The sequence below is a fragment of the Lithobates pipiens genome, unplaced genomic scaffold (genome assembly GCF_037356315.1).
Source record: "Lithobates pipiens isolate NorthernLeopardFrog02 unplaced genomic scaffold, aLitPip1_a1.2 Scaffold_30, whole genome shotgun sequence".
Lineage (NCBI taxonomy): Eukaryota > Metazoa > Chordata > Amphibia > Anura > Ranidae > Lithobates > Lithobates pipiens.
Window position 1 is genome coordinate 88,611,878 of NW_027507791.1, and position 25,670 is coordinate 88,637,547.

Here is a 25,670-nt window from a genome sequence, read left to right on the forward strand (position 1 = left end):
CTATGGGTACACACACCGCTCAGTAGCCCATAATGAAGGATCCCCCACGGGGGGGGGGGGGGGCGAAGATAGGTATAGAGAGAGAAGAGAGGGACCCCCGAATCAACCTCCCAGGGAATGCCCAGCTGCTCCATCCTGCCGCGGCAGGGAGAACTGTACTTACCATCTGGATGAGCTGGGGACATCCCAACACAGACCCACTCTCTGATCAGTATGGGGTGGCTGCTGGCCATGGCACACTGTGACAAAGACATCAGTAGTCTGGTCATATGTGTGCCCCGGAGCGTTGTGCTCACCGGCCACCCCTGGAGCCTGAGGGGCATGTTGTGGCCGACCCAGCGCGTAGCTATGGTCAGCACACGCTTGATGGCCAGGCTGGGGAGACTACAAGGATAAGGATATCCAGCCAGTCACCCAACCGGCTGTTGATAGTAGATCACAGGATTCAAAAATCTTGCGCAAAAGGCAAATGTCCGCAAAAAAAATCCCAGGACCGATGGGACCTAGGAACCCTGCGGGACATCTCCTTCACTAGACAGAAAAAAACTGCGCTGCAGGAAGCAGGCTGAGGGGTTGTCACTGGAGGGACCGCCCCCTGGGCGGAACTGTAACCTTGTTGTTTCACATGTACAACATGTTCTACCTAGTCCTCTCCTGAAGGTGGCGTAACAACCCTATGGTCAAAAATAATGGAGCTGTGTCAGCCAATGAACGAAAGAGAAAAAGTATATTTAAAAGCATATAAGGCCTCTCCATCTGAATATAGGAGGAAGAAAAAAAAAAAAAAAAAAAAAAAACACCACATCTACATAAACAGCCCCTAAGGAAAGCAGACAGTTAAGTGAATATTTTTGGAAGATAGTTTAAAAATTCTGTAGCAGAGCTTTAGGGCTGTATTTTATAGCCACTAAACTGCAGAACATCTGTAGAATTAAACATGTATGTGTCTGGCCTACTGATAGAAAAGCTGTGCAGTGTTTGTAGACCTCCTGGACTTTCCTGTGAAACGTCTGCAGGCTATGAGGTGGCTCACAAAGCACAAAGAGTCTTGTTACAGGTGGGGGAAGTGTCCTGTAACAGCACACACCTGGGAGCACTAATAAGAAGAGACAGCTTTACTTCACAACAGGTGTGGTATAGGAATACTGGACTAAACTTACTATTCTCTTAAAGATTCTTTGCAGTTGGCTAGCTTGTTTTCAGAACCAACATGTAGTGTGTGTGTGGCCAGGTTATTCCATAATGGTTTTCAAAGTCAATATTCTGACAAATGTAATAGTTTTCATTTAAACTAGACTTTATTTACATAAGAAAACACATGAACAATGGCATTTTATTCTGTTAAGACTTCAGAAATAGATCATCTCAGCAGAACCAGTAAAGAATAAATTGCTATAAGGCTATATAAAAAGGCCATAAGCTGTTCAGCTGCAGTGCTCATATTACAGGTAAACAGTTTAAAATATAGGCTTGTATCAGGGATACAAGAGCTCTTTAATGTGACAGCCTAGCAAGAGTGTCATTTAGTTCAACTGAGTGAACTATTCCTTTAAGAAGTGTCAGTTAAAAATTTGGTGACTATTGCTATTTTTCACAATGAGAGTAGATGTAGCAGTTCAGATTTCCATGAATACATTGAATTTCTCTGTCTTAGAAAGCCATTTTTACAAGTCTCTAAAATGGTAACCATTAGCCCAATGCCCATCCATAAAGAAAGCAATGGGTTTGCTTTAATGACCCTCTCCCCCGGAGTGCATACTCATTTCCTTTACTCCCCCGCAGCTCCATTCAACAACTAGGAGTAAAGAAATAAAGCAGTGTTGTCAATCAAGTTGGAGTTTACACTAAGGTGAGGACTCCTTCCACCCTCATGTGATAGGGCTGGGCAAACCATGAAGCACTGTCATACGTTTCTTTAACAGATGTACCAAGTTTTGATTTTCTTACCTCCCAATGGCTGAATGGAATAGCAGGGTAAGAAAAAATTGATTGGATGCTCTATAGGAGAGGGACTTAAAGCGGAAGTAAACTTCCTTGGTTTGTTTGTACCTATAGGTAAGCCTTCGCTATAGGTACTATAAATGCCTCCTAAACTTGCACCATTTAGGAGATATTTACTGCATACACTGCCGCTGATGTCATCGGCACTAGAACTCTGAAGGAAGGGCTGCCAGTGACGATTATTCAAAGCCCTGTGCCATGACCGGTGACACGAGAGTGACATTATCGTGGCTGTGGCCACTCAGAGCTCGCAGACCCAGAAGAAACACCATCTCAGCGGTGTGCAGGCACCGCTGGAGGGCTTCACTCTAAGGTATGCGATGCATACTAGCTCATTATGCTTTAGCCTTACAGGTTTTTGTTCTCATTTCCCCAGGGTGTACAACCTCTTTAAGCAAACCTTTAACAGGTTAGCGGTCAACAGTTTTCTTTCAAATTAGATTTATAAAGAGATTCATATTTGGCAAATTACCATGAAGTACAGAAAACATTTTTTAATCTGTCATTTTCTTTTTAAAATGTAATCTTATCCTTGGAATTTATTTTCCACTTCAATCATGTTACGGCAATCTACTTACGTTCTTCAGGGTCTTCACTTGGAGGTGCATTACTTGGAAGGGCTTGGACAACTGCTCGGGTTTCTGGGGTGGAATCAATTGGTCCAATTCTTGCATCCATGTGCTCCTCCCATTGAGAATCAAAGCCCCCATTATCATCAGATGTAGCAGCATCACTGCCTTCCTGGACTGCAGGCACTTTGTAAGCAAGAATCCAAAAAACAAAATGTAAAAAGCACATAGATAAGAATAAGCATGTACAACTACTGTTCAGAATGCAAGGCTAAACTAAATTTAGGACAAATGATGCGATTAATTTTTCAAATCTTGCACTGTATACCATGAAATCTGGCAGTAAAAATGTACAGGGTTATAATAGAAGCTTAGTTTGCTGTTGAAATATCAATACAACTATGTCATGTGTGGAACTACATTCATAGCAATCTAATGCATTAAAAGGAATTCTGAAAGATTTTTTTTTACACGTATCTTTCGACTGCAGGCAAATTCCACTTATGGGAGAGAGCCAACAAAAAAAAAAAGCGATTGCAAATAATTCTTAGAATCTGTATGTAGTTATATGAAGAAGTCAGTTTAGATGATAGGTACCTGAGACAGCCCGCCACAAAGTACTGCTTTAATGTCAGATTTATTTAAATAAATACCAAAATGGTTGAGTCAGTACTAAAGCACAAGAATTGTATACACTTTTGTATTCAATTGTTTGTGTGTCTAGAATCTAGAGTTATTTAATGCAGAGAACACAGTGAGAAAATACACAAGGTATGATATAGGTTTTCTAAAGAGTTCTACTCCTTGACAGATGAAACCCTACCTTGCATGTTGTATGTTGGTTTCTTCGAGCTACTCTGTGTGAATCCAGGATCCCCATCGGCCATCTTCACTAACCAGATCATTGTAGCTGTTGATGACATACAATTCAAAATTACATACTGACCTACACTGGCTACAACCATGGTGAAGTGATACTGCTGGGGTAGTTTTCTTTCTGGGAAGATGCAAACTGTATGCTTAAAAGCCCATCTCCAGCCAAAATAAAAATTAGAGTTAAAACCAGTCAGTACGGCTTTCTATCTTCCACATACTTACTGGGGAGATTTCCACTTAATTCCTGCTGTTCTACATGAAGTTAAGAAGTGGACTTTCTCCAGCAAGGTCACAGACCACAATAAAACCATAACTGATGTTTTAACTCTTTCACTGCTAGTGACTTAGCCATTACTTCCACTTTAGTTGTACACTACAGGACTTCTATTCGTAAACTATGGGATGTCCCTATACAATGAATTGAGGGGTGGAAAACATAGTAAACAGAACTGCCAATGGGCTCACAAAAAACACATGGGTTAAAGAAGCTGAAAACACTCAATTCTGACTAAGGTGGGAATAAACCGTTAGATACCCATATTCTATAGGACCAAGTTTCAACAGCCTTGCCACTAAAGGCAGCAACCGAGTACCTGATTCTTCTGGGCCAAATTTGATGCAATGGGTACCCCTGACTGAGTGACCTCGCAGAAGGGAGATCCATTGTTGTAATGACCATCTGATGGCTCTTGGTTATTAAGTTGAATAAATCGATCTACAGACACTAGCAAAAACTGTAGTCTCATGGAGTGTTCATTGAGGGGAGCCTTAGCAAGTTCCCTGCCAGTGCCAATCCCCTGATTATAGCCTTGCATAGAACCCATGGTCTACAAATACAGTAGACCATGCGTTCTGTACTATATGACCAAGATGATCAATATTAAAAAAAATTAAAATAACAAAAACACCACAAGTGTGCCACACAAATGAGGTATTATGTATCCCGGAGCAAGAGCAATAATCCTAGAGCTATCATTCATCGTTAACGCTAAATTGATAAGTTGTAAACTTCAATATGTATGAACGATTGAATATCGTATTTTTAAAGGCATGCACAGTAGTGAGGCTTGACATATTCTGCATTCATGTACTCCATACAATCTCAGCTTTTATATTTTACTAAAAAATGGGTACATAATATTGAGTTTGTGTGCACTAAAATTAATGCAAAAAAAGGCAGAGTCCATCTTTGTTCACTTTTATGTTTTTTAAATTCCAGCTCTCCTATGTACCAATATAGCAGCCCTCAAATTTTCCACTCGCCTACTTGCATTTTGCGAATGGAAGATGAGGTCTGACGAGGACCTGGGCTGCAAGGGAGTGGGGGGGGGGGGGGGGGGGGAGCACCACCGTCAGGGGGAGATGAATGGGAGCCAGCCATTCTCCCAGAGTGTGGAGGAACAGAGAGGACGGCTGGATTATAGCAGAAGAGAGCGTGGAGGAAGAGGAGATCTGGCTTGAGAACGCCGGTCCAATGCCAGGGCTCATTCTGTCCGTCTGTTCTCTCAGGTTCGGAGTCAGGAGGGCAGGGAGATGTTTGATGGCGTGTGGACTGCAATTGTAATGTAAGCTTTTACAGCATGCAAACCCCGCTCTGATCGAGACGGATCTCCTCTTCCTCCACGCTCTCTTCCACTACAATGATCCGGCCCCTCTGTACAGGTGAGCCTGCAATGATGGACACAGTTGAGGCTGCGTTAGTGGGCACTGGTCACGATGCGTTGATGGGCACGGGTGACAAAGTTGTTGTTAATATTTGTGTAACTTAATTCTGCATAAAACATTTAAGTGTAATTTCATGAGAATTTATGAGGGTGTGTATATGTGGGGCAACTGGTGGTGAGTAACCCTTAAGGCCTGGCTAGTAGCCCTGAGCATAGTATATGTACTTATTTTGCAAAAATAAAACAGCTTTTTAATTCTACACAGGCTTACCTCACTCTCTGCATAGCTGTTTGAACACACTGCTCGATTACTTCTGCCTTACTTCCTGGACAGAATTTAGGTCATGACACAGGAAGTAGTTGACCAGCTGATCTCATTGGCACACACCTCTACCCTCAACTGGTCAACTCCTTCCTGTGTTACGACCTAAAGTCTAACCAGGAAGGCAGCAGTGCGTTTAACCACTTCAGCCCCAGATGATTTGGCTGCTCAATGACCAGGCCATTTTTTGTGATATGGCACTGCTTTGCTTTAACTGACAGACAATATATAATTTAAATATGCCAATTTTTTATTTATTTTTTATTTCCTCAGTTTAGGCCGAAATGTATTCCTTTTTTTTTTTTTCAATATGTAGAAATCGCAATAAAGCGCATATTGATTGGTTTGCGAAAAAGCATCTACAAAATAGGAGATTTACGGCATTTTTATTATTATTAATTTTTTTGTTTTTACTAGTAATGGAGGTGATCTGCCATTATTTAAATCGGGACTGCGATTTAAATAATTTGCGGCAGACAAATTGGACACTTGACACTTTTTTGGGACCAATGACAATTATACAGCGATCAGTGCTATAAAAATGCACTGGATTACTGTATAAATGTCACTGGCAGGATAGGTGTTAACTGTGTTCTCTAGGTGTGTTCTGTGGGAGGGATGGGACTGACTAGAGAAGAGCGATGGGTGTTCATACTTAGTATGAACACACAATGTGTCTCCTCTCCCCTGAGAGAGCCAGGATTTGTGCATTTACACACACAGATCCTGGTTCTCACTCTGTCATGAGCGATTGCGGGTGCCTGTCGGTCATCGCGCCTGCTGGGCACACACTGGGCGTGTGCCTCCTACAACTTAAAGGGCTGATGTACAGCTACGATGGCTCATCCAGGGGGCCATTTTGCTGCAGTATAACTGTGGCAGCCGGTAGGGAACCGGTTAAACAGCTATGATGAGAGTTGTGTAAGCCAGTATAGAATAGAAAACCGTTTTATTTCTGCAAAAAAATACATCAATTCTATATATTGGTACCATAGGGGAGCTGAAATTTAGAAGTAAAAAAGAAAGAAGAAGGAAGAAAGAAAGGTGGTGAACTTGGCCTTTAAGTCTAAAATTTGCATTTTATTTCACTAAATTGGTACAGTGCGTGAGGTAAAATCTCCAACAGTGACAAAGATAGCAATTAATACTTTTGCTGCTAGAGCTATTTCTGCATCTTATGCTTAAGAAAAATAATTTTAGGCATTAGGTTATGTAAAACCCACAAAACAATATTTTATGATTGCAGAATGCCTAAAGAATAAAATAATGGTAGCTAAAAATTTTATGTCACGCAATATTAGCGCAATGATTTAGGAAATAAAAATATTCTGTAAAAAAATACACCATTCAATCTAGTATACGTACAGGAATAGATTAAGGCTGGGAAGAGCGTTTCATTTCTCTCCTGGGCAGTTTCCACCAGCATGCGGAGAGGCCCCTTCGGACACAAAACAGCTACAAGATCTAAATAAAAACACTGGATTAGCTAGGTCACAGCATTTATTTTTTTACATCTTTTCATTGTATTCAAATTTATCCCCCAAAAATAGTAAGGTTACACAAAGCCACCACAAGCACTTATTAAAATGCATTTATGTACACAGTACAAAATGTCTTAACATGCAACTAATGAATCATTAATCCTTTTATGACTGAAGGTTTTAGAAGCTTAGATGCCCAGACCAGGTTTAACAGTGTTTGTAGGAGTCAGTCAACCTGCAGGTCTGGAAACGAGGAACACACAGTTGCACATTCCTATTATTCTGCGGCAGAATTAAAGTGGAGGTCCGCCCACCGCTGCAAAAATTAAGTCAGCAACTACACATACTGCAGCTGCTGACTTTTAAATGTATACTTACCTGTCCTGGAGTCCAGTGATGTTGGCACTGCATAAGCAGAATATTGCCGCTCCAATCTCTCAAATCCATGACAAGACACCTGCCCTAATAGAGCTCACAGGTGCTGGCTCTGCACAAGCTTGAGGAAAGAAAAAAGATCCTGGATGGCCGCACACCATAGAAGGCATCTTTATTGATATGAAGTAAGAAAATCCAAATGCAGTCATCTCATGTATAGAGAAGAAAAAGGCAAATAGCCAACACGTTTCACACCCCATCATGGCGCTTCTTCGTAGCCAAATGATTAAAGTTTGATCATGGGTATATATAGGAGAATTCCGATTTTGATAGCCAATCAAAAAACAGTCTCAAATAGAGAGGTCCACCAAACCAGAAAAGTTAAGTGAACTAATGCGCATATATATGTATGCCCTAGACCAGGGCTTGACAAATTTGCTTGGAATCTAGGAGCCAGGTAAAAAAAAGTTAGGAGCCAGGTCCGTAACAGCAATCTGGACCTGTCCCTGGCCTGACATGGAGGCAAGATAGGGCAAGATAGGGCAACCCCGCCACCTGTCTCCAAGTCATTGCCCATAGCTCTTAGAGGGACATTTTATTTATTTATTTTCAAATGACAATTTTTTTTTAAATTGCATTTTAGTGTAAATATGAGATCCGAGGTCTCTCTGACCCCCCCAGATTTCATATTTAAGAGTACCCGTCATGTTTTCTATTACAAGGGATTTTTACATTCCTTGTAATAGGAATAAAAGTGACAATTTTTTTTTTAAAAGAACAGTGAAAAAAAAAATCAAAATAAAAGTTAATAAGTAAAAAAAATTAAAATTTTTTAAACGCGCCCTGTCCCACCCACATATGAAAGCGGTGTTCAAACCACACATGTGAGGTATCGCCGTGATCGGTAGAGCGAGAGCAATAGACCTCCTCTAACTCAAAACGTGTAACCTGTAGACTTTAAACTTCGCCTATGGAGATTTTAAAGCGTAAAAGGTTTGTCGTCATTCCATGAGCGGGCGTAATTTTGAAGCATGACATGTTGGGTATCAATTTACTCGGCGTAACATTATCTTTCACAATATAAAAAAATTGAGCTAACTTTACTGTTGTCTTATTTTTTTATTAAATAAATTATTTTCCCCCAAAAAACTGCGCTTTTAAGTCTGCTGCGCAAATACGGTGTGACAGACAGTATTGCAACAACCACCATTTTATTCTCTAGGGTGTTAGAATAAAAAATATATATATATAATAATGTTTAGGGGTTCTAAATAAAGGGTAGGAGATAGGCAGGCAATAAAAAAAAGGCAGGGGAAGCTCCATTAGCATTGCTGGTTGTCATACCAACGGCCACCACAAAAGGGCGCCAGATTCCAGAAGGAATCAGGACCGCAGAAGGCCTCAAAGCCACGGCCTTAATTACCGGCCGCCGGCGGAACGACCCGACGCAATCATGCCGGGGGGGTCCACGGAGACAGGTACCCCCAGCTGTTCTGCCCCAGGCACCGGGTCGCTAATTTAGTCGCAAATGCGACCTGGCGCCCGGGATTTGGTCGAGCCCTGCCCTAGACACATGATTGTTTTCAATGTTCACACTTATTCAACTCCTCCCATTGTGTACACCCATAGCCTAGGGACAAAGACCATGATAAATACTAAAACAAATAATAAGTACAAAGTAACAAAATCAATCTTCCATTCATGAATAAATACTCTAAAAGGAGACCTGTGTATAAATGATAAACAAAAATTCATGAAAATTTCTAAACATGCTAAAAATTATACAAAATTGTAAAATAGCAAATACATAAAATTAATGTGCAAATACCAGTAATCCTATTCCCAACACTATCAATGTCTTGGTAACTGCATATACACACACACACACACACAGACACACACACCCACACACACACACTGAAATATATAAACCTAATTACATTTGAAAATTGTGTAGATAAAACCTTAATTTTCGTTAAAAATTATCATGTATAAATCACTATTTCCACATAAGTCCACGTCCCATTGTCCATTTCCACATAAGTACACTAGAGAAAACGCAAACCCCACGACATCTGGAATCTATTCATATTGGATTCACAAACAAAAAAACATATCTAAAATTTGCAACAAACTGAAAATCTTCATCAGATGAAACGGTGCATGGAAAAATAAAGAGGGACCCTAGAGATGTTATGCGAACATCTTTTTAATAAACTAGCTATATATGTTCAATAACTTCAGACGGTGATGCAAAATTCACAGAGATCTATAGATATTACATGAATGGCTATACAAGAAACAATAAACAAAGAGCAATGGTCTCATAAGTATCTGTAATTGCTATGGAAAAAGTGGTCACACTGCTGTTTTTTGCTTCCCCTCCCTGTTGAATTTCAAGGAACCCTAGAAAAACAACAGGTGTCATGTAAACAGATGTGTGGGAGATATAGTCTATCTATACTTGGTGCAATAACATGATTGGGATGATAATTCTGCTACAAAAGCGATAATTTTAACTTCCAGGCTCTAAAGTAGATCACAAAAAATAAAAAATAAAAAAAGTGAGGAATAGCCAGACAAATATACACCAGGGAGCATTATGTCATATGCTGAATAAATTTAGGCTGAGGTATCAAGATAGACAGGCATGTGTATAAAATATTATGGGAATACTGACATAAAAATCAATATATTATTTGGATTAAATTGGTGATACATATTGTGTTATGCCCATGTGTATCTATTGATAAAGTAGGACACATCCCATTCAAAATTAAGGCCAGTGGGACGTTTAGTATTTAGATAAACAAAATCCACCGAACTTCTTGTTTGCACAATATGCCAAATTTGTCCCCACCTCTAGGAGGTTTGACAATTTTTGCAATACCTTAAATGGTCAGGCTGGAAGCGTCATTGGAATGAACATCATTCCAATGGCGAGCAATGTTGGTGGCATGTTCCTTCTCTATGTCAGAGGTGATCGTAAAGACGATCCCTCACTCTGCGGGTGGTCCTGCCAACATATTGAATAGAGCAAATGGTACACGTGATGACAAACTATAAGACGTATCACAGTTGATGAAAGACTGTATTTTATATGATTTTCCAGTAGAAGTGGATGTAACGGTGTCCCCCCCCCTTTAATAAAAGGGACAATATGTGCAAGACCGACCACCACATCTTTATGTTCCCTTAAACTGTAGCCAATGAACAGTATGTTTTTTGCTAATGTAAAGGCTGGGGGACAGAAGTCCACCTAAAGAAGGTGCTCTCATTGATACCATATGTTTGCCTTTACTTAAAATTTGAGAATAGATATGATTGTTAGACAACACCGGTAGATATTTGGTGACTATTTTCGGAATTTTATGTAATTCAGCCCTATACGAAGTGTAAAATGTTGGAACAAAGTGGGATTTTTCTGATCTGTTGCATCTACAAGGTGTTTTATTTGCAATGGACAGAACCCTGTTGATAGCTGACCTGGGGTAATCCCTAGCTTCAAATCTAGCCGACATGTGTACTGCCTCCTGTTCAAAATCTATTTGTCTGGTGCATAGTCTTTTCAGCCTTAAAAATTGGCCCACTGGAAAACTTTTGATGGTATGGGTCGGGTGGCTAGAATCTGCACGCAGAAGAGTATTGCCCACAATGGGTTTTCTATAGAAATTTGAGATGATCTCATTGTCTCCTGTAAGCTTAACATCTAGGAAACTCTATAGACTTTGGCTCATGTTGTATTGTAAATTTTAAATTCAAAGCATTCATATACTCCAGCCATTGATCTAAACAGATTTGTGGCACACAAACAAACAGGAGATCGTCTATATCAGGGATCTGCAATTAGCGGACCTCCAGCTGTTGCAAAACTACAAGTCCCATCATGCCTCTGCCTCTGGGTGTCTGCCTGCACCGTAGACAGCGGTGCGCAGGTACACTGAGCATGCTGCTGCTAACGGCGATATGCAGTTAGTGGCGGCTCCTGTGCGCATGCGTGGGAGGGACATCACTGCTCCGGCGCTGTGAGTGGCCGGAGCAGCAATACCCAGAAGAAGATGGACATTCCGTGCTACAGCGGTGACATCGCTGACTCCTGTGTCAGGTAAGCGATGCATAGTAGTCCATTATGCTTTACCTTTGCAGGGAGACAAAGAGGACGTAAACCCATCAGGTTTGGAAAGATCATTTTGTAAATGGATGGATAGTGGTTAATTATTCTTACTCCGAATGGTCTAAGGCAGGGGTCTCAAACTGGCGGCCCTCCAGCTGTTGCGAAACTACAAGCCCCATCATGCCTTTGCCTGTGGGACTCATGCTTGTAACTGTCACCCTTGCAATGCCTCATGGGACTTGTAGTTTCACAGCTGGAGGGCCTTCAGTTTGAGACCCCTGGTCTAAGGTTATCAGTGGTGTAGCCCAAGGTTCAGTGCTGGGATCCTTACTTTCTAATATCTTTATAAATGATATTGGGTCTGGGATCAAAAGTAACATTTCAGTCTTTGCAGATGACACCAAGCTATGCAGTGGAATAACGTCCTTACAGGAGGTCTCCAATTTCCAAGCTGACCTCAATGCTCTGTCTAATTGGGCGACTATGTGGCTGATGAGGTTTAATGTTGAAAAATGTAAAGTTATGCACTTGGGGGCTAAGAATATGCATGCATCATACACACTAGGGGAGTACAACTGGGGGATCCATAGTGAAGAATCTAGGGGTTTTTGGTAGATCATAAGCTCAATAATAGCATGTAATGCCAAACTGCGGTTTCCAAAGCGAGCAAAGACCTTTCTTCTATTGAGAGGTAGAGAGAGAGGTAGGGAGGGAGAGAGGGAGAGAGGGAGAGGGGGAGATGGGGAGAGGGGGAGATGGGGAGATGGGGAGAGGGGGAGATGGGGAGATGGGGAGAGAGGGAGATGGGGAGAGAGGGAGATGGGGAGAGAGGGAGATGGGGAGAGAGGGAGATGGGGAGAGAGGGAGATGGGGAGAGAGGGAGATGGGGAGAGAGGGAGATGGGGAGAGAGGGAGATGGGGAGAGAGGGAGATGGGGAGAGAGGGAGATGGGGAGAGAGGGAGATGGGGAGAGAGGGAGATGGGGAGAGAGGGAGATGGGGAGAGAGGGAGATGGGGAGAGAGGGAGATGGGGAGAGAGGGAGATGGGGAGAGAGGGAGATGGGGAGAGAGGGAGATGGGGAGAGAGGGAGATGGGGAGAGAGGGAGATGGGGAGAGAGGGAGATGGGGAGAGAGGGAGATGGGGAGAGAGGGAGATGGGGAGAGAGGGAGATGGGGAGAGAGGGAGATGGGGAGAGAGGGAGATGGGGAGAGAGGGAGATGGGGAGAGAGGGAGATGGGGAGAGAGGGAGATGGGGAGAGAGGGAGATGGGGAGAGAGGGAGATGGGGAGAGAGGGAGATGGGGAGAGAGGGAGATGGGGAGAGAGGGAGATGGGGAGAGGGAGAGGGAGAGAGAGATTGATTTCACCCCTGTTCAAATCATTAGCAAGACCTCATCTGGAATATGCAGTTCAGTTTTGGGCACCAGTTCTCAAAAAGGATATCGGAGACAGTCGCGGCTGGTGAAGTTTTTGGATGGGGGGGGCGCCAGACCCCGCCCATCATTTTGGCCCCTCCCACTTCTCATAAACCACGCCCCTTATGTAATCCACCTAATCCGTCCCCTGTATTCCACTTCTCTCCACCCATAGTGTCACGAGTATACAGCTCAGATCACAGTTTTAAAAAATAAATGGTGTCACTTTTATTCCTATTACAAGGAATGTAAACATTCATTGTAATAGAAAAAAGCATGACAGGTCCTCTTAAATATGAGATCTGGGTCAAAAAGTCCTCAGATCTCACATTTACACTAAAATACAAAAAAGGTTTATAAAATGTCTTTGCCAGCAAATTAACTGTGAGTAACAACAAGCAACAGAGCATCAGCAGACCATTACTTTTTGCACTTTGCTGAATAAGAATACCGCATTGAGGCTGGGTTCACACTGGAGCGATCCGGGAACGCCGCGAATCTGCGGCGTTTTCCCGCATCGCATACCTCCCGCCGGCAGTTCACACTGCCCTATGCGGACTGCTGGGAGTGTCAGTGAAATGTTAATGACAGCCCCAGATCAGTTCGCATATCGCAGTGCGATCTGCAAACTCTGACAGGAATCGGATCGCATGGTGTGAACACCCATGCGATCCGATTCTGCTGCGGGCCAAAAAAAGGGTCCCGTGCGAGTTTACGGCGGGTGCGATGCAAATTCAGCCATACTATCTGTATGGCTGAACTCGCATCGCACAGAGATCGGATGTGATTTGCACTGCAGTGCGAATCACATCCGGTTCTCGCTGCCGCAGCGGTGTGAACCCAGCCTCAGGAGGGAACTATTAGGGGATTTAGAGCTGGAGGGATCATCGTGCGCTGGTCGGGAAGTGGTTAAGTTGGTCATAGATGGGTATAAACTCGAAAGAAAATTCTTAGGAAAAGACAGTTCTAAGAAAGTTCATTCATTTTTTTTAATCATTAGTGGGTCAATTTGTTGTTCGTTTTTGACCACAGTAATGAGAAAATTTGATGGAGCAGTATAGTATATGTGGTTTTCATTCGATAAAGTCCATTCATCCCAAAATCAGAGGTTAAGCAAACAAAATCTTTCAAAAAACAAAGAAATTAGAATTTATATCCATCTATGGCAGGCTTCATGGATGATGAGAATCATCCATGAAGAAAGGAGTGAACATTTGAGTGGGATATCATTTCCAAGGAAAGGATTTTACTAGAGTAGGAACTAGAGATCTCATGGTGTAGGGAACCCCAACATGCCTGGGAAGAACCACAATGGGGTGCAGTAATACCAGAAGCACAAGGAAGGGCAAATGAAGGAGATGCCTGATTGAAAAGTATAGAGTGCAAGCTATAGGGAGAAGCCTGAGCATCCAAGCTGCAAGAAGATAAACTACCAAGACACCCTCTGGGATACACAACTAAGTTCCCACTTGCAAATGTTGGAGCTTACCTTCAGACAAAAGGCTGATCAGGAAGGACAGAGAGCTTCTGGCTTGGATATCTTCAGCTTGAGTGGGATATAGACTATGGTCACCTTTGCAGTACTACTATAGTGGTAGATGAAGATTGGTCCTCCTTCCGATGCAGAGATCTCCAGCATTTATGCAGACACACAATGTGAATACCAGTAGTATCGTGAATGACACTGTTAAAGAAAGTTCTGAAGAACTTTCATTCCCTTTAAGGGCCTTTAAGCCCAACGAACAGACTCATCTCCTGCCTGACTGTCCGCTCAGCTCAGGCTGAGGAAAGGAGCTGACGTCACTTCCGGGTTTCGTTAAGCAGCCGAAAGCCGGAAGTGACCTGCCTGTCCAAGAATGACAATGCTCCCGCCCGTAGAATCACAGTGATTCTAGTCAGCGTTCTACAGTGCGCCGCAAGGCGGGTTTTTAACCCGCAAATGAAGCGCCATGGATGCAATCTTGTGATTGCATCGACGTGGCACTTCTCATAGTGCACTGTGAGCGGCGCCACAGTACACTATGTTAAATTGTTAAATGACTTTTTTTTTTTACAACTAGGGGGAGGGGGGGGGGGGCGCCCGGGCGCCCCCTATGGGCGGGCCGCCACTGATCGGGGAACTGTAGAAAGCGCAGACAAGTGCAACCAAACTGATAAAAGGCATGGAGGAGCTCAGCTATGAGGAAAGATTAGATGAACTGAGTTTATTCACTCTTGATAAGAGGAGATTAAGGGGGATATGATCAACATATATATAAGGGGTCCATATAGTGAACTTGGTGTTGAGTTATTCACTTTACAGTCAACAAAGAGGAAAAGGGGGCACACTTTACGGCTGGAGGAAAAGAGATTTCATCACCAAATACGGAAAGGTTTCTTCACAGTAAGAGCTGTGAAAATGTGGAATAGACTCCCTGCAGAGGTGGTTCTGGTCAGCTCAGTAGATTACTTTAAGAAAGGCCTGGATTATTTCCTAAAATGTACATAATATAACTGGGTACTAACATTTATAGATGAAGTTGATCCAGGTAAAATCCGATTGCCTCTCGGGGGATCAGGAAGGAATTTTTTCCCCTGCTTTAGCAAATTGGATCATGCTCTGCTGGGGTTTTTCACCTTCCTCTGGATCAACTCTGGGTATAGACTTGGGTATATAGGATTGTAGGATTTATTTTATTTTTTTCGGTGGTTGAACTGCATGGACTTGTGTCTTTTTCAACCATGTAAAATAGTAGTCATGTTGAGCATCAACTACCAAAAATCTCTTCAGTGCACGCCGATGTACATCACTTAACCCCTTCACTGCCAGTGTCATTTACACAGTAATCAATGCATTTTTATAGCATTGATTACTGTATAAATGACAATTGTCCCAAAATAGTGTAAAAAATGTCTGGACGTGTCCGCCATGTCATCGCAGTCCCGATAAAAATCGCAGATCACCGTCATTACTAAAAAAAAAAAAAAAAAAAAAAAAAAAAAAATTATAAAAATGCCATAAAACTATCCCTTATTTTGTAGACGCTATACATTTTGCACAAACCAATCGATATATGCTTATTGCGATTTTTACCAAAAATATGTAGAACACACATCGCCCTAAACAGGGAAAATAATATTTTTTTTATATATTTTTGTGGGGTGTTTATTATAGAAAAAGTAAAAAATATTGTATTTTTTTCAAAATTGTTGCTCTTTTTTTGTTTACAGCGCAAAAAATAAAGACCGCAGACGATCCAATACCACCAAAAGAAAGCTCCAATTGTAGGGGGGGGGGGGGGAAGGACATCAATTTTGTTTGGGTACAATGTCGCACGACTGCGCATTTGTCAGTTAAATCAAAGCAGTGTCAAATCGCAAAAAGTGCTCGGGTCAGGAAGGGGGTAAAATCTTCCGGGGCTGAAGTTGTTAATAAATATGCATGGACCATCTAAAAGTGCCAGTTTGTGCACTGAGCAGACATCCCTAGCAAAAACATTTTAAAAGGGAAATACAAAAAATTCAAATAAAAGCTTTGAGAATTCAACACGGTAGATGGTAGAGCTGCACGATTATTAGTCAAGAATAAAAATGTGATCCTTTTCCCTTCCCAATCTTCAAAACAGAATTTCAGGATTCCTTGCAGAAGTGCAGAGAGTTTTCACAGCTGAAAAAAAAAAAAAAAAAAATTCCAGGCAGCCTGCCAAGTTTCATCACAACATGAGAATAAGTAGAAACAAAGTATCTTTTTGTTCTTTTATCAAATGAAAGAACCCACTGTAAATGAGGGAGGTTTAACCATTTAAAGACCAAACCTTTTCTGACGTAGTAAAAATCATGACTGACCGAGTAAGAATGATTATCTTCTGCTAGAAAATTACTTGGAACACCCAAACATGATATATAAATATTTTTTTTAACAGAGACCGTAGAGAATAAAATGCTGGCTGTTGCAATATTTTAAGTCACACCGTATTTGCGCAGTCTTTCAAACGCAATTTTAAAAAATAAAATACGAAACCGTAAAGTAGCCCATTTTTTTGTAGAATGTGAAAGAAGTTACACCGCAAAAATTGCGATTCTCATTTTAGCCAAAATCGTGCAGCTCAACTAGACTTGTACTTCAGAGAGAATGATACGCAGGATTGCGATCCCCGAGTTTTGTGGAAGTCCCACAAATACGGTCTCCGAGGGGTCTTTATTAAAGGAAAAGAAAAGGAAAAACAACATCTTAACAGTTTACTTTCCAAACTGGCCTCAGTGGAAGCACAACATAAACATGCCCCCACACAGACTCTAGAGACAGAACTGAGGACTCTTCAGACTCAAATAACAGACATACTACAATACAGAGCCAAGACAGCTCTGCAGTTGTCGCAGGATGTCCTATGAATCGGGAAACAAATGTGGGAAAAATGCCAGCCAGGTCTGTCAAAGAGGTCAAATCCGCATCTTACATCCCGCAGAAAACAGCCCGAAGGTCAGAAAGCCACAACACCTGCGCAAATCTCAAAAGAATTTGGCGATTACTATTCTATACAATTTACCAAGCTCTTCCTCCAACCAGCCACCTATAGACAAATATATCTATCTCAGACTCACAACTTCCATGACTTCCTTTGGAGGCTCGGGAAATATAATACCATCGCCCGATATTAGGCTCACAAACGGTGGCATTTTTTAATGCCTTGGGATCAGATACTAACTTCCCCAGACACACCCTGAGAGCCCATATCTCTCTGATCCATAAAGAGGGGAAGGACCCAAGCCTATGCGGAATCTACAGGCCCATATCCCTTCTAAACACGGATCTTAAGATTTTCTCAAAAATAATAGCTAATAGATTGACACAACACCACCAAGACCTAATACATCTAGACCAGGTCAAGTTCATACCTTACAGAGAGGCAAGGGACAACACCATTAAGGTACTCAACCTTCTTCGAGTTGAGAACACCACTAAAACCCCCTGTGTATTTGTGAGTACCAATGCCGAAAAGGCATTTGATAGGGTGAATTGGAACTATAGGTTCGCTGTTCACCACCTTGGTCTGGGAGACAGGATGAATGAAGGTGGATAAGCAACATATACTCCAACCCTTCAGCGTAAGTGAAAGCGAACGGGATGCTCTCGAGTACATTCCCTATCAGAAATGGAACAAGGCAGGGGTGCCCATTTTCCCCCCTCCCTTTTGCCATTTCGCTAGAGCCATTTCCCCGCACTATCAGATTGAACCCTGATAGAATGGGACTTAAAGTAGGTAGCTCTCACTATAAAAAAATATCAGCATATGCAGATGACCTACTATTCTCCCTGACAAACCCCAGAATCTCTTTACCAAGCCTCCTCTGAGAATTTAAAGTACATGGGGCTATCTCCCATCTAAAGATATATTTTTCGAAGTTGGCAGCTATGTGAGTAGCAACCCCTCCCCACACACACACACACCACATGACCTGCAAGCCAACTTCTGTTTTAAAAATGGACCAATACAGCACTAACATATCTAGAAACGAAGCTACCTCCTGACATATCCCGCACATTTGAGCTTAATTTCCCCCCCCCCCCCCCCTACTGACCAAGACCCACACCCTACTAGAAAAATGGCATCCAGGTTTTCATTCCTGGTTCGGAAGGTGTAACCTTATTAAAATGAGCATATTACCCAAATGCATCTACCTTTTCAAAGCCCTGCCCATTCAGATTCCACCTTCCCTTTTCAAACAAGTACAGGCCCTCTTTACCGGATTTGTATGGGCACATAAAAAACCCAGAATACGTCGTTCACAAATGACGCTCCCCAAACATTATGGAGGACTGGCACTACCTGAAATACGGCAATACTACTTAGCCTCCCACCTGAGACGTATACGTGACTGGAGACGAAATAAGGCATCCAAACTCTGGGTACAGGTTGAACAGTCCCAAACCCGCATACCACAAAAGGCACGTTATGGTGCTATGATGACTTGCCTCTTAGACTGAAGACACAACCACTAATGGGTACTACCCCAAGGCATAGCCATCTGATCACCAACCACATCTCCCTCACATCCAAAAAACACCCCATTGTTCCCAACACTAGGCCACCCGAACTTTGAAACAGGCTTACACCCTACGGAATATCCCATTCTCAGAGAACTGGACTGCGACCATGCAGCCCAATTTGTCATTGACAGGTAAGGCCATAGATTTCGGAATTGACCGACCCGATGGAAACCTTTCAACTCCCCTTCTGGAGAGCAATGCGACTGTGCCACTTTCTCCATTCACTCCCTAGAGCTCAAGACTTTGCACGCCGGCAAACGTTGTTTGAGTAAATTAATAGGGGGGTGTGTGCGCTAGCTTTTAAACCAAAGAAAAAAAAGATAACAGACAATGTTTTAAATAACCAGGTGTGAGTGAATGTGAAATATGTGAACCAGCACAAACAATAAGTACGTAAACTTATATATAAACTATGTGGACTCACACAAGTAAAAAAATGAAAAGTGACTTGGTGCAAAATTAAAGTTGCTGCATACATAAAAGATGCGCCATATACCTTAAATATTCAAATAGAATCAAATAAATAAAATATGGCAACAAACAGTGAAATGAAGTATGGTACAAGCCATATATGTGAGACGCAGTGATATCAGTGCATCAGGCTAAAGTGTCCCAAATAAGATGCAAACATGCAACTCAAAAGATCGCAGCAAAAAAAATTAAATTTAAAGTGCAATGTGCCAAACGGGGGACGATCCTCTAGTGGTGATCCGTGCCAGTAGTGCTAGCGCTGGGTAATTACCTCCCCGCTGCAAGATAAGTAGCGAAAAATCACACAGGCAACCAGGTGGCAGAGGATGATCCAAGGGATGGCTGTACAGCAAGGTCTTGGGGATAACACAAATGTCTCCAGTTTCCTCGTATATGGTCACCGGGCTCAGAAGGATAAACCAAAAGATACCGCCATAGTGTAGTATTTTAAAACACCATTTTATTTTAAATAAAATATCTACTCACAAGGAAATGTCAACATAAGCACAGCAGACCGCCGAGCGTCTTGCCCGGATGTAAACGTCACTTCCGGTTCCTATGCGTTACGTCATCAATAGGACTTCAACTGGGATAGTAACAAGGTGACAGGAAGTGGCTTTTGAGAGCACTGGGCGGGGAAGTACCGCCCTCAATTCGTATATGCTTACTGAATGAAAAGGCAATTGCATACAGGGACGGATCAATCACGGCGAGTGGGTGTGTCACTCACTCCGTCCATCTCCCACCGCAATCGCAGCCTATAGTGTGTTTAACCAAATATAGAGGCCGATACATACCGGAACGAACCAATCCGAGCGAGTAGGTGTGTCAATCGCTCGGTCCATCTACCAACGCAATAACAGCAATGTGTTTTACTGATCAGACGCTTGTGTGTAGAAAAGGGGAAATGTTTTTTATATGGGAAAACAAATTCAGTGCCCAGCAGCCTGAATCCATTTATAGGCAAAAAAAAATTGCATCTTATTTGGGACACTTTAGCCTGATGCACTGATATCACTGTGTCTCACATATATGGCTTGTACCATACTTCATTTCACTGTTTGTTGCCATATTTTATTTATTTGATTCTATTTGAATATTTAAGGTATATGGCGCATCTTTTATGTATGCAGCAACTTTAATTTTGCACCAAGTCACTTTTCATTTTTTTACTTGTGTGAGTCCACATAGTTTATATACAAGTTTACGTACTTATTGTTTGTGCTGTTTCACATATTTCACATTCACTCACACCTGGTTGTTATTTAAAACATTGTCTGTTATCTCTTTCTTTGGTTTAAAAGCGAGCGCACACACCCCCCTATTTATCCTATATTGAGAGTTCACTCATAACAGTGATTGCTGCTGCTTTTAAATTTACCTTCCCCAAATTTTCCATAGAGCGCGGAAGCCCACAGATATACAAACGTTGTTTGAGACCTCTGCTCAGGTACAGGCCCGTTAAACCACATTTTATCCCAAACATGCACTCTGCTCAACACCCAAAAAGAACAACCACAATTACCCTGCCTGGATGGGAAAGGGAACTAAACTGTAAATTCTCAGCTGTGCAAACACAACGTATCTTCACTTTTACCCTTAAATCTTCCCTCTGCAAAAAAATGCAAGAGACAAATTTTAAGATACTTACACGCTGGTACCCAACACCCTCCAGATTACAGAAATGCTTTCCCTCTGCCTCAAACCAGTGTTGGCGCTGTGCCGAGGAGGGAACCATGATCCACATCTTCTGGTCTTGGCCTAAGCTAAAAGTTTTGGGGAGAAGTTTGCCGTATCACGCAGAAGTTTACAGAATACGTCATTCCAAACAATGCCGCATTCTTTCTCCTGCACCATTCAAAGATTCCTACCAAAACATATAAGAAGTCGCTATTGAGACATTTACTCAGTGCAGCAAAAGCATGTATTACCCTCCATTGGAAACACTCCCCCCCCCCAGCCATTGCACACTGGCTGAGAAAGGTGGAAGAAGTGAAGAAATGCAGGATCTGATCCTCACTGCACAACATAAACAAGAGACCCATAAGGAGACCTGGGATATATGGAATGTCCTCATCTATTCTGATGAGGGGCAATGCCTGCTGGGGTCATAACCCGCCCCCATGCCAATTTGTGAACATCGGCTACTGCCGTGTCTTTCTGCCTTTTTTCTTGTCTCCTTTCCGCCCCTTGTCTCTCTCTCCCCCCCCCCTCCAAATTTCCCCCCTCTAAGGAAAAGTTGGAAAAGTAGGAGAGGGGAGCCCTGCTATTATACTACCCAAGTGAATGATGTTCCTGAAGAATATATACTTCATTGAAGATAAACACTTGATCCAATGTTTCCTACTAGCAGATAAACCAATTTGTGTTGAATGCATTTACTCGTTGTATATTTGATGTAACCTTGGCAACATACACAAATGTTTGTACTGCGGGGCCCTCACCCCTTTTTGGAGTGGAATAAAATTTATATTTGAAAAAAAAAAAAAAAAAAAAAATTGTGCAGCTCTAGTAGATGGACTATAACGTAAAAATAATCAGCTGAGGTATGTCATAAAAAAAAAAAAAAATATGTAAAGACCTTCCCTAAACCAACCAAAGAGTCTGCACTCACTTCATGTCCTTAGATAACATTAGTGGCTCCAGTGTGGCAAGCCCTTGCATAGCTATACAGACCTTGAACTCTACAATAACATGATATCCCTTATGAAAAGCAAAGATTTTACATACTGAACATAAACTAATGCCGGCCATACACGGTTCGAATTTCGAAAGAATTTTCTTTCGAAAATGGCATCTAAGAATTTTCGTATGAATTTTGCACCATTAGTGGGCTGCAGCAACAGCCGATTTTCGTGCGGAAATAAAATTTGAGGAATCGGACATGTTGGAAATTTTTAGAAATACGAACGATTTTCTAATCAATGATGGGAGAATCGTGCGAGAAACGTAATAAGAAAAGATAATGTACGGAGATAAAAGAAAATGTACGGAGATAAAAGAAAATGTACGGAGATAAAAGAAAATTTACGGAGATAAAAGAAAATTTACGGAGAGACTGTAGCAACATGAGGTGAAATTGAAGGCTTGGTCGGCCGAATTTTGAAAATCAATGGTGGCATCATCGGATCACAAAAGAAAATTTGTTCGAAATTCGACCGTGTATGGCCTGCATAAGGCTGGCTGTTATGAACCCTATCACTATTTTTCTGGTCTTATAGGAATGAGACCCTGGAAAAAAAATGCATAACTCCTTGAAGTGCACTGAAGCAAACATATTAATGTACAAACATAGTCAAAAATTTTGTGATGGGTTTTAAAAGGTTTTTACTGGTCTCTATTCCCACTATGGACCTTCAACTTACTTGCTAATCCCATGGCATGAGGTCACAAGGAATAGAAAGCAAGAGGAAACCTGAAAAATGACAGATGTCACCTGAAAAAAGAATGTTGGGGGGGGGGGGGGGAAATCACCATAAGGACACCTGTTCCAGAGGAACTTTTTAAATGCAGAAATTCCTCTCACTTCAGGTATATTTGCCCTCTTCCTCTAGAGAATCAAGTAAGGGGAACGTCCAACAGGAATACAAAACAGCAATAAAGACTTTACAGAGGTTCTAACCCTATTGAAAACAAAACATTTTGTTAGATCAACTTTTTATGATGCAGACTTTGGCAAAAGACCCTCATTTATAAGAAGCACACTCACCATAAACCGATATTACAGCCAGGATGAGCCAAGCTGTCCATTCCGGAAGATATTTAATGAACACTAAAGCCATGAGTGCACTGATCATAATGAGATAGGCCTGCTGTAGAAGGAGGGGTCCTTTCCAGTGAATGCAGATCATGCCAACCACTCCAAAATTCCAGATCATCAAGGCCAGTGTAATGTAATCCATGGCAACGTTGTAAGTCTTAAACACTTCACTGGAAAAACAAACAATTTTCACATCCTATTTCTTCTGGACTGCTAAACAGGACAGAAAAATTATACAACTTATGCTAAACAGTGGAGGATATTTTTGAAGGAATCGCATACAGAGCCAAAACATGGGGATTGTCCTGTTAATTTTTTTTCTCAAAATAAACAGTTGTCTTCCCCATCATATTGGTCAAGAACATTCATTACTTTTTTGGTCACAGACCCAGAATACGCAGCACAGGAGTTCTGACTAGAGGTCGACCGATATGGGTTTTTCTCTGGCCGATGCCGATATTTAGAAATCATGGCGGCCGATAGCCGATATATGATGCCGATTTTTTTGGGCCGATATGTTAGGCCGATTTTATTTTATTTATTTTTTTCCTTTTTTATCATTTTTATTTTTTTAATCCCCCTTGATCTAACACACCTTTCCCACTGTGGCGTTTTTCAGCTGCTTTTGGGCTAAAAATAGCACCTGTAAATTGCCTGCAAAATGGCTCCCCTGCAGTCTGTGTGAAAGACAGAGTGCTTTCACACTGAGGCGATGCTCTGGCAGGATCTTAAAAAAAAAGTCCTGCAAGCAGCACGTTTGGAGTGGTGTATACCGCTCCTCCACCACTCCTGCCCATTGATATGAATGGGCACCACTGCCGAAGCGCATGCAATGCGATTTGGCAGCAGTGCTTCATGGGCGCATTTAACCTCTTCCTTGCTAGCTAGCTGGGTTATATGTGCCCCACTAGCAGCCAAATAGCACCGCTAAAATTATGGTAAAGAGCCGCTAAAACTTGCGTTTTACCATCAACGCCTGCCTGCTCCAGTGTGAACGCTGTCTTCATAAGTGATACAGAAAATTTCTTACATTTAAACATTAACCACTTCCCGACCAGCGCAAGGCGATGTACGTCGACAGAATGGCACGGGCAGGCATATTGGCGTACAGGTACGTCCAATATTTAATGCCGCCCTGCCATCGGGAGCGCGCCACCGGCGGCGCGCTCCCGCGCTGGTCGGGACCCCCGTGAGTCCGGTCGCGGGACCCGCGGACTCGATCACCGCGGGCATCCCCGCGATCGTCTCACGGAGCGGCCGAATGGAGGAAATGCTGTGTAAACATTTCTCTATTCTGCGTAGCAACTAGTGACGCTGATCTCTGCTCCATGTGATTGGAGCAGAGATCAGTGTTCACTAAATGAAAGCCCAACCCCCCCACAGTTAGTAACACACCCCTAGGAACACTTAACCCCCTACACTGCCACCCACTGGTTAACCCTTTCACTGCCAGTGTCATTTACACAGGAATCACTGCATTTATATAGCAGTGATTACTGTATAAATGACAATGGTCCCAAAAATGTGTCAAAAATGCCCGATGGGTCCCCCACAATGTCGCAGTCACAATAAAAATCGCTGATCGCCGCCATTACTAGTAAAAAAATAAATAAAAAATTATTAATAAAAATGCTATAAAACTATCCCTATTTTGTAAACGCTATAACTTTTGCGCAAACCAATCAATAAATCGCTTGTTGCGATTTTTTTTACCAAAAATATGTAGAAGAATACGTATCGGCCTAAACTGAGGGAAAAAAATGTTTTTATATATTTTTGGGGGATATTTATTATAACAAAAAGTAAAAAATAATGCGTTTTTTCAAAATTGTCGCTCTATTTTTGTTTATAGCGCAAAAAATAAAAACCGCAGGGGTGATCAAATAGCACCAAAAGAAAGCTCTATTTGTGGGAAAAAAAAGGACGTCAATTTTGTTTGGGAGCCACGTCGCACGACCGCGCAAATGTCAGTTAAAGCGAAGGAGTGCCGAATCGCAAAAAGTGGTCTGGTCTTTGACCAGAAAAATGGTCCGGTCTGCAAGTGGTTAAACAAAACAAACCTCCAATCAGTTTACTTGAATGTATGATTTAGATAAAAAAAAAAAAAAAAAAAAAAAAAAAAAAAACCTATATATTAAATAAAAAACAGGTAGTCAAAACTTTTGGACAAAAAAAAAAAAAAAAAAAAAAATGGGCTAACTTTACTGTTTTTATTTTATTTTTATTTTTTAAATAGTGTATTTTTTTCCCAAAAAAATGCATTTGAAAGACCTCTGTGCAAATGCCGTGTGACATAAAATATTGCAACAACCGCTATTTTATTCCCTAGGATCTCTGCTAAAAAAATATATATCATTTTTGGGGGGGTCTAAGTGATTTTCTGGCAGAAAATACAGGCTTTTTACTTGTAAGCAACAAGTGTCAGAAAAGATTTAGTCTTTAAATGGTTAAACTGAGAACTTCTACACACTGAGATGACTTCATTCATTCAAGTGTAAACATTGTATCATTTTGTTCTTTTCTTGGCAGCCTGCCCAGAGAGGAGGAAAGACGTTTCTATGGCAACTTACACTGACTTCTATTACAGAACTCA

General features: G+C 41.8%; 1 protein-coding gene across 2 annotated transcripts in view; it reads right to left on the minus strand.

Moving 5' to 3' along the window:
- The window catches only part of PSEN1 (presenilin 1), a 141,957-nt gene that overhangs the window by 23,321 nt on the left and 92,966 nt on the right, over positions 1-25,670 (minus strand). For both annotated transcript variants that reach the window (XM_077464580.1, XM_077464581.1), the window contains 4 exons: positions 23,027-23,247; positions 6,798-6,896; positions 3,394-3,480; positions 2,580-2,756 (listed from right to left, as the gene is read on the minus strand). In XM_077464580.1, the coding sequence (XP_077320706.1) occupies positions 2,580-2,756; positions 3,394-3,480; positions 6,798-6,896; positions 23,027-23,247 (584 nt within the window). The remainder of the gene's footprint in view (positions 1-2,579; positions 2,757-3,393; positions 3,481-6,797; positions 6,897-23,026; positions 23,248-25,670) is intronic.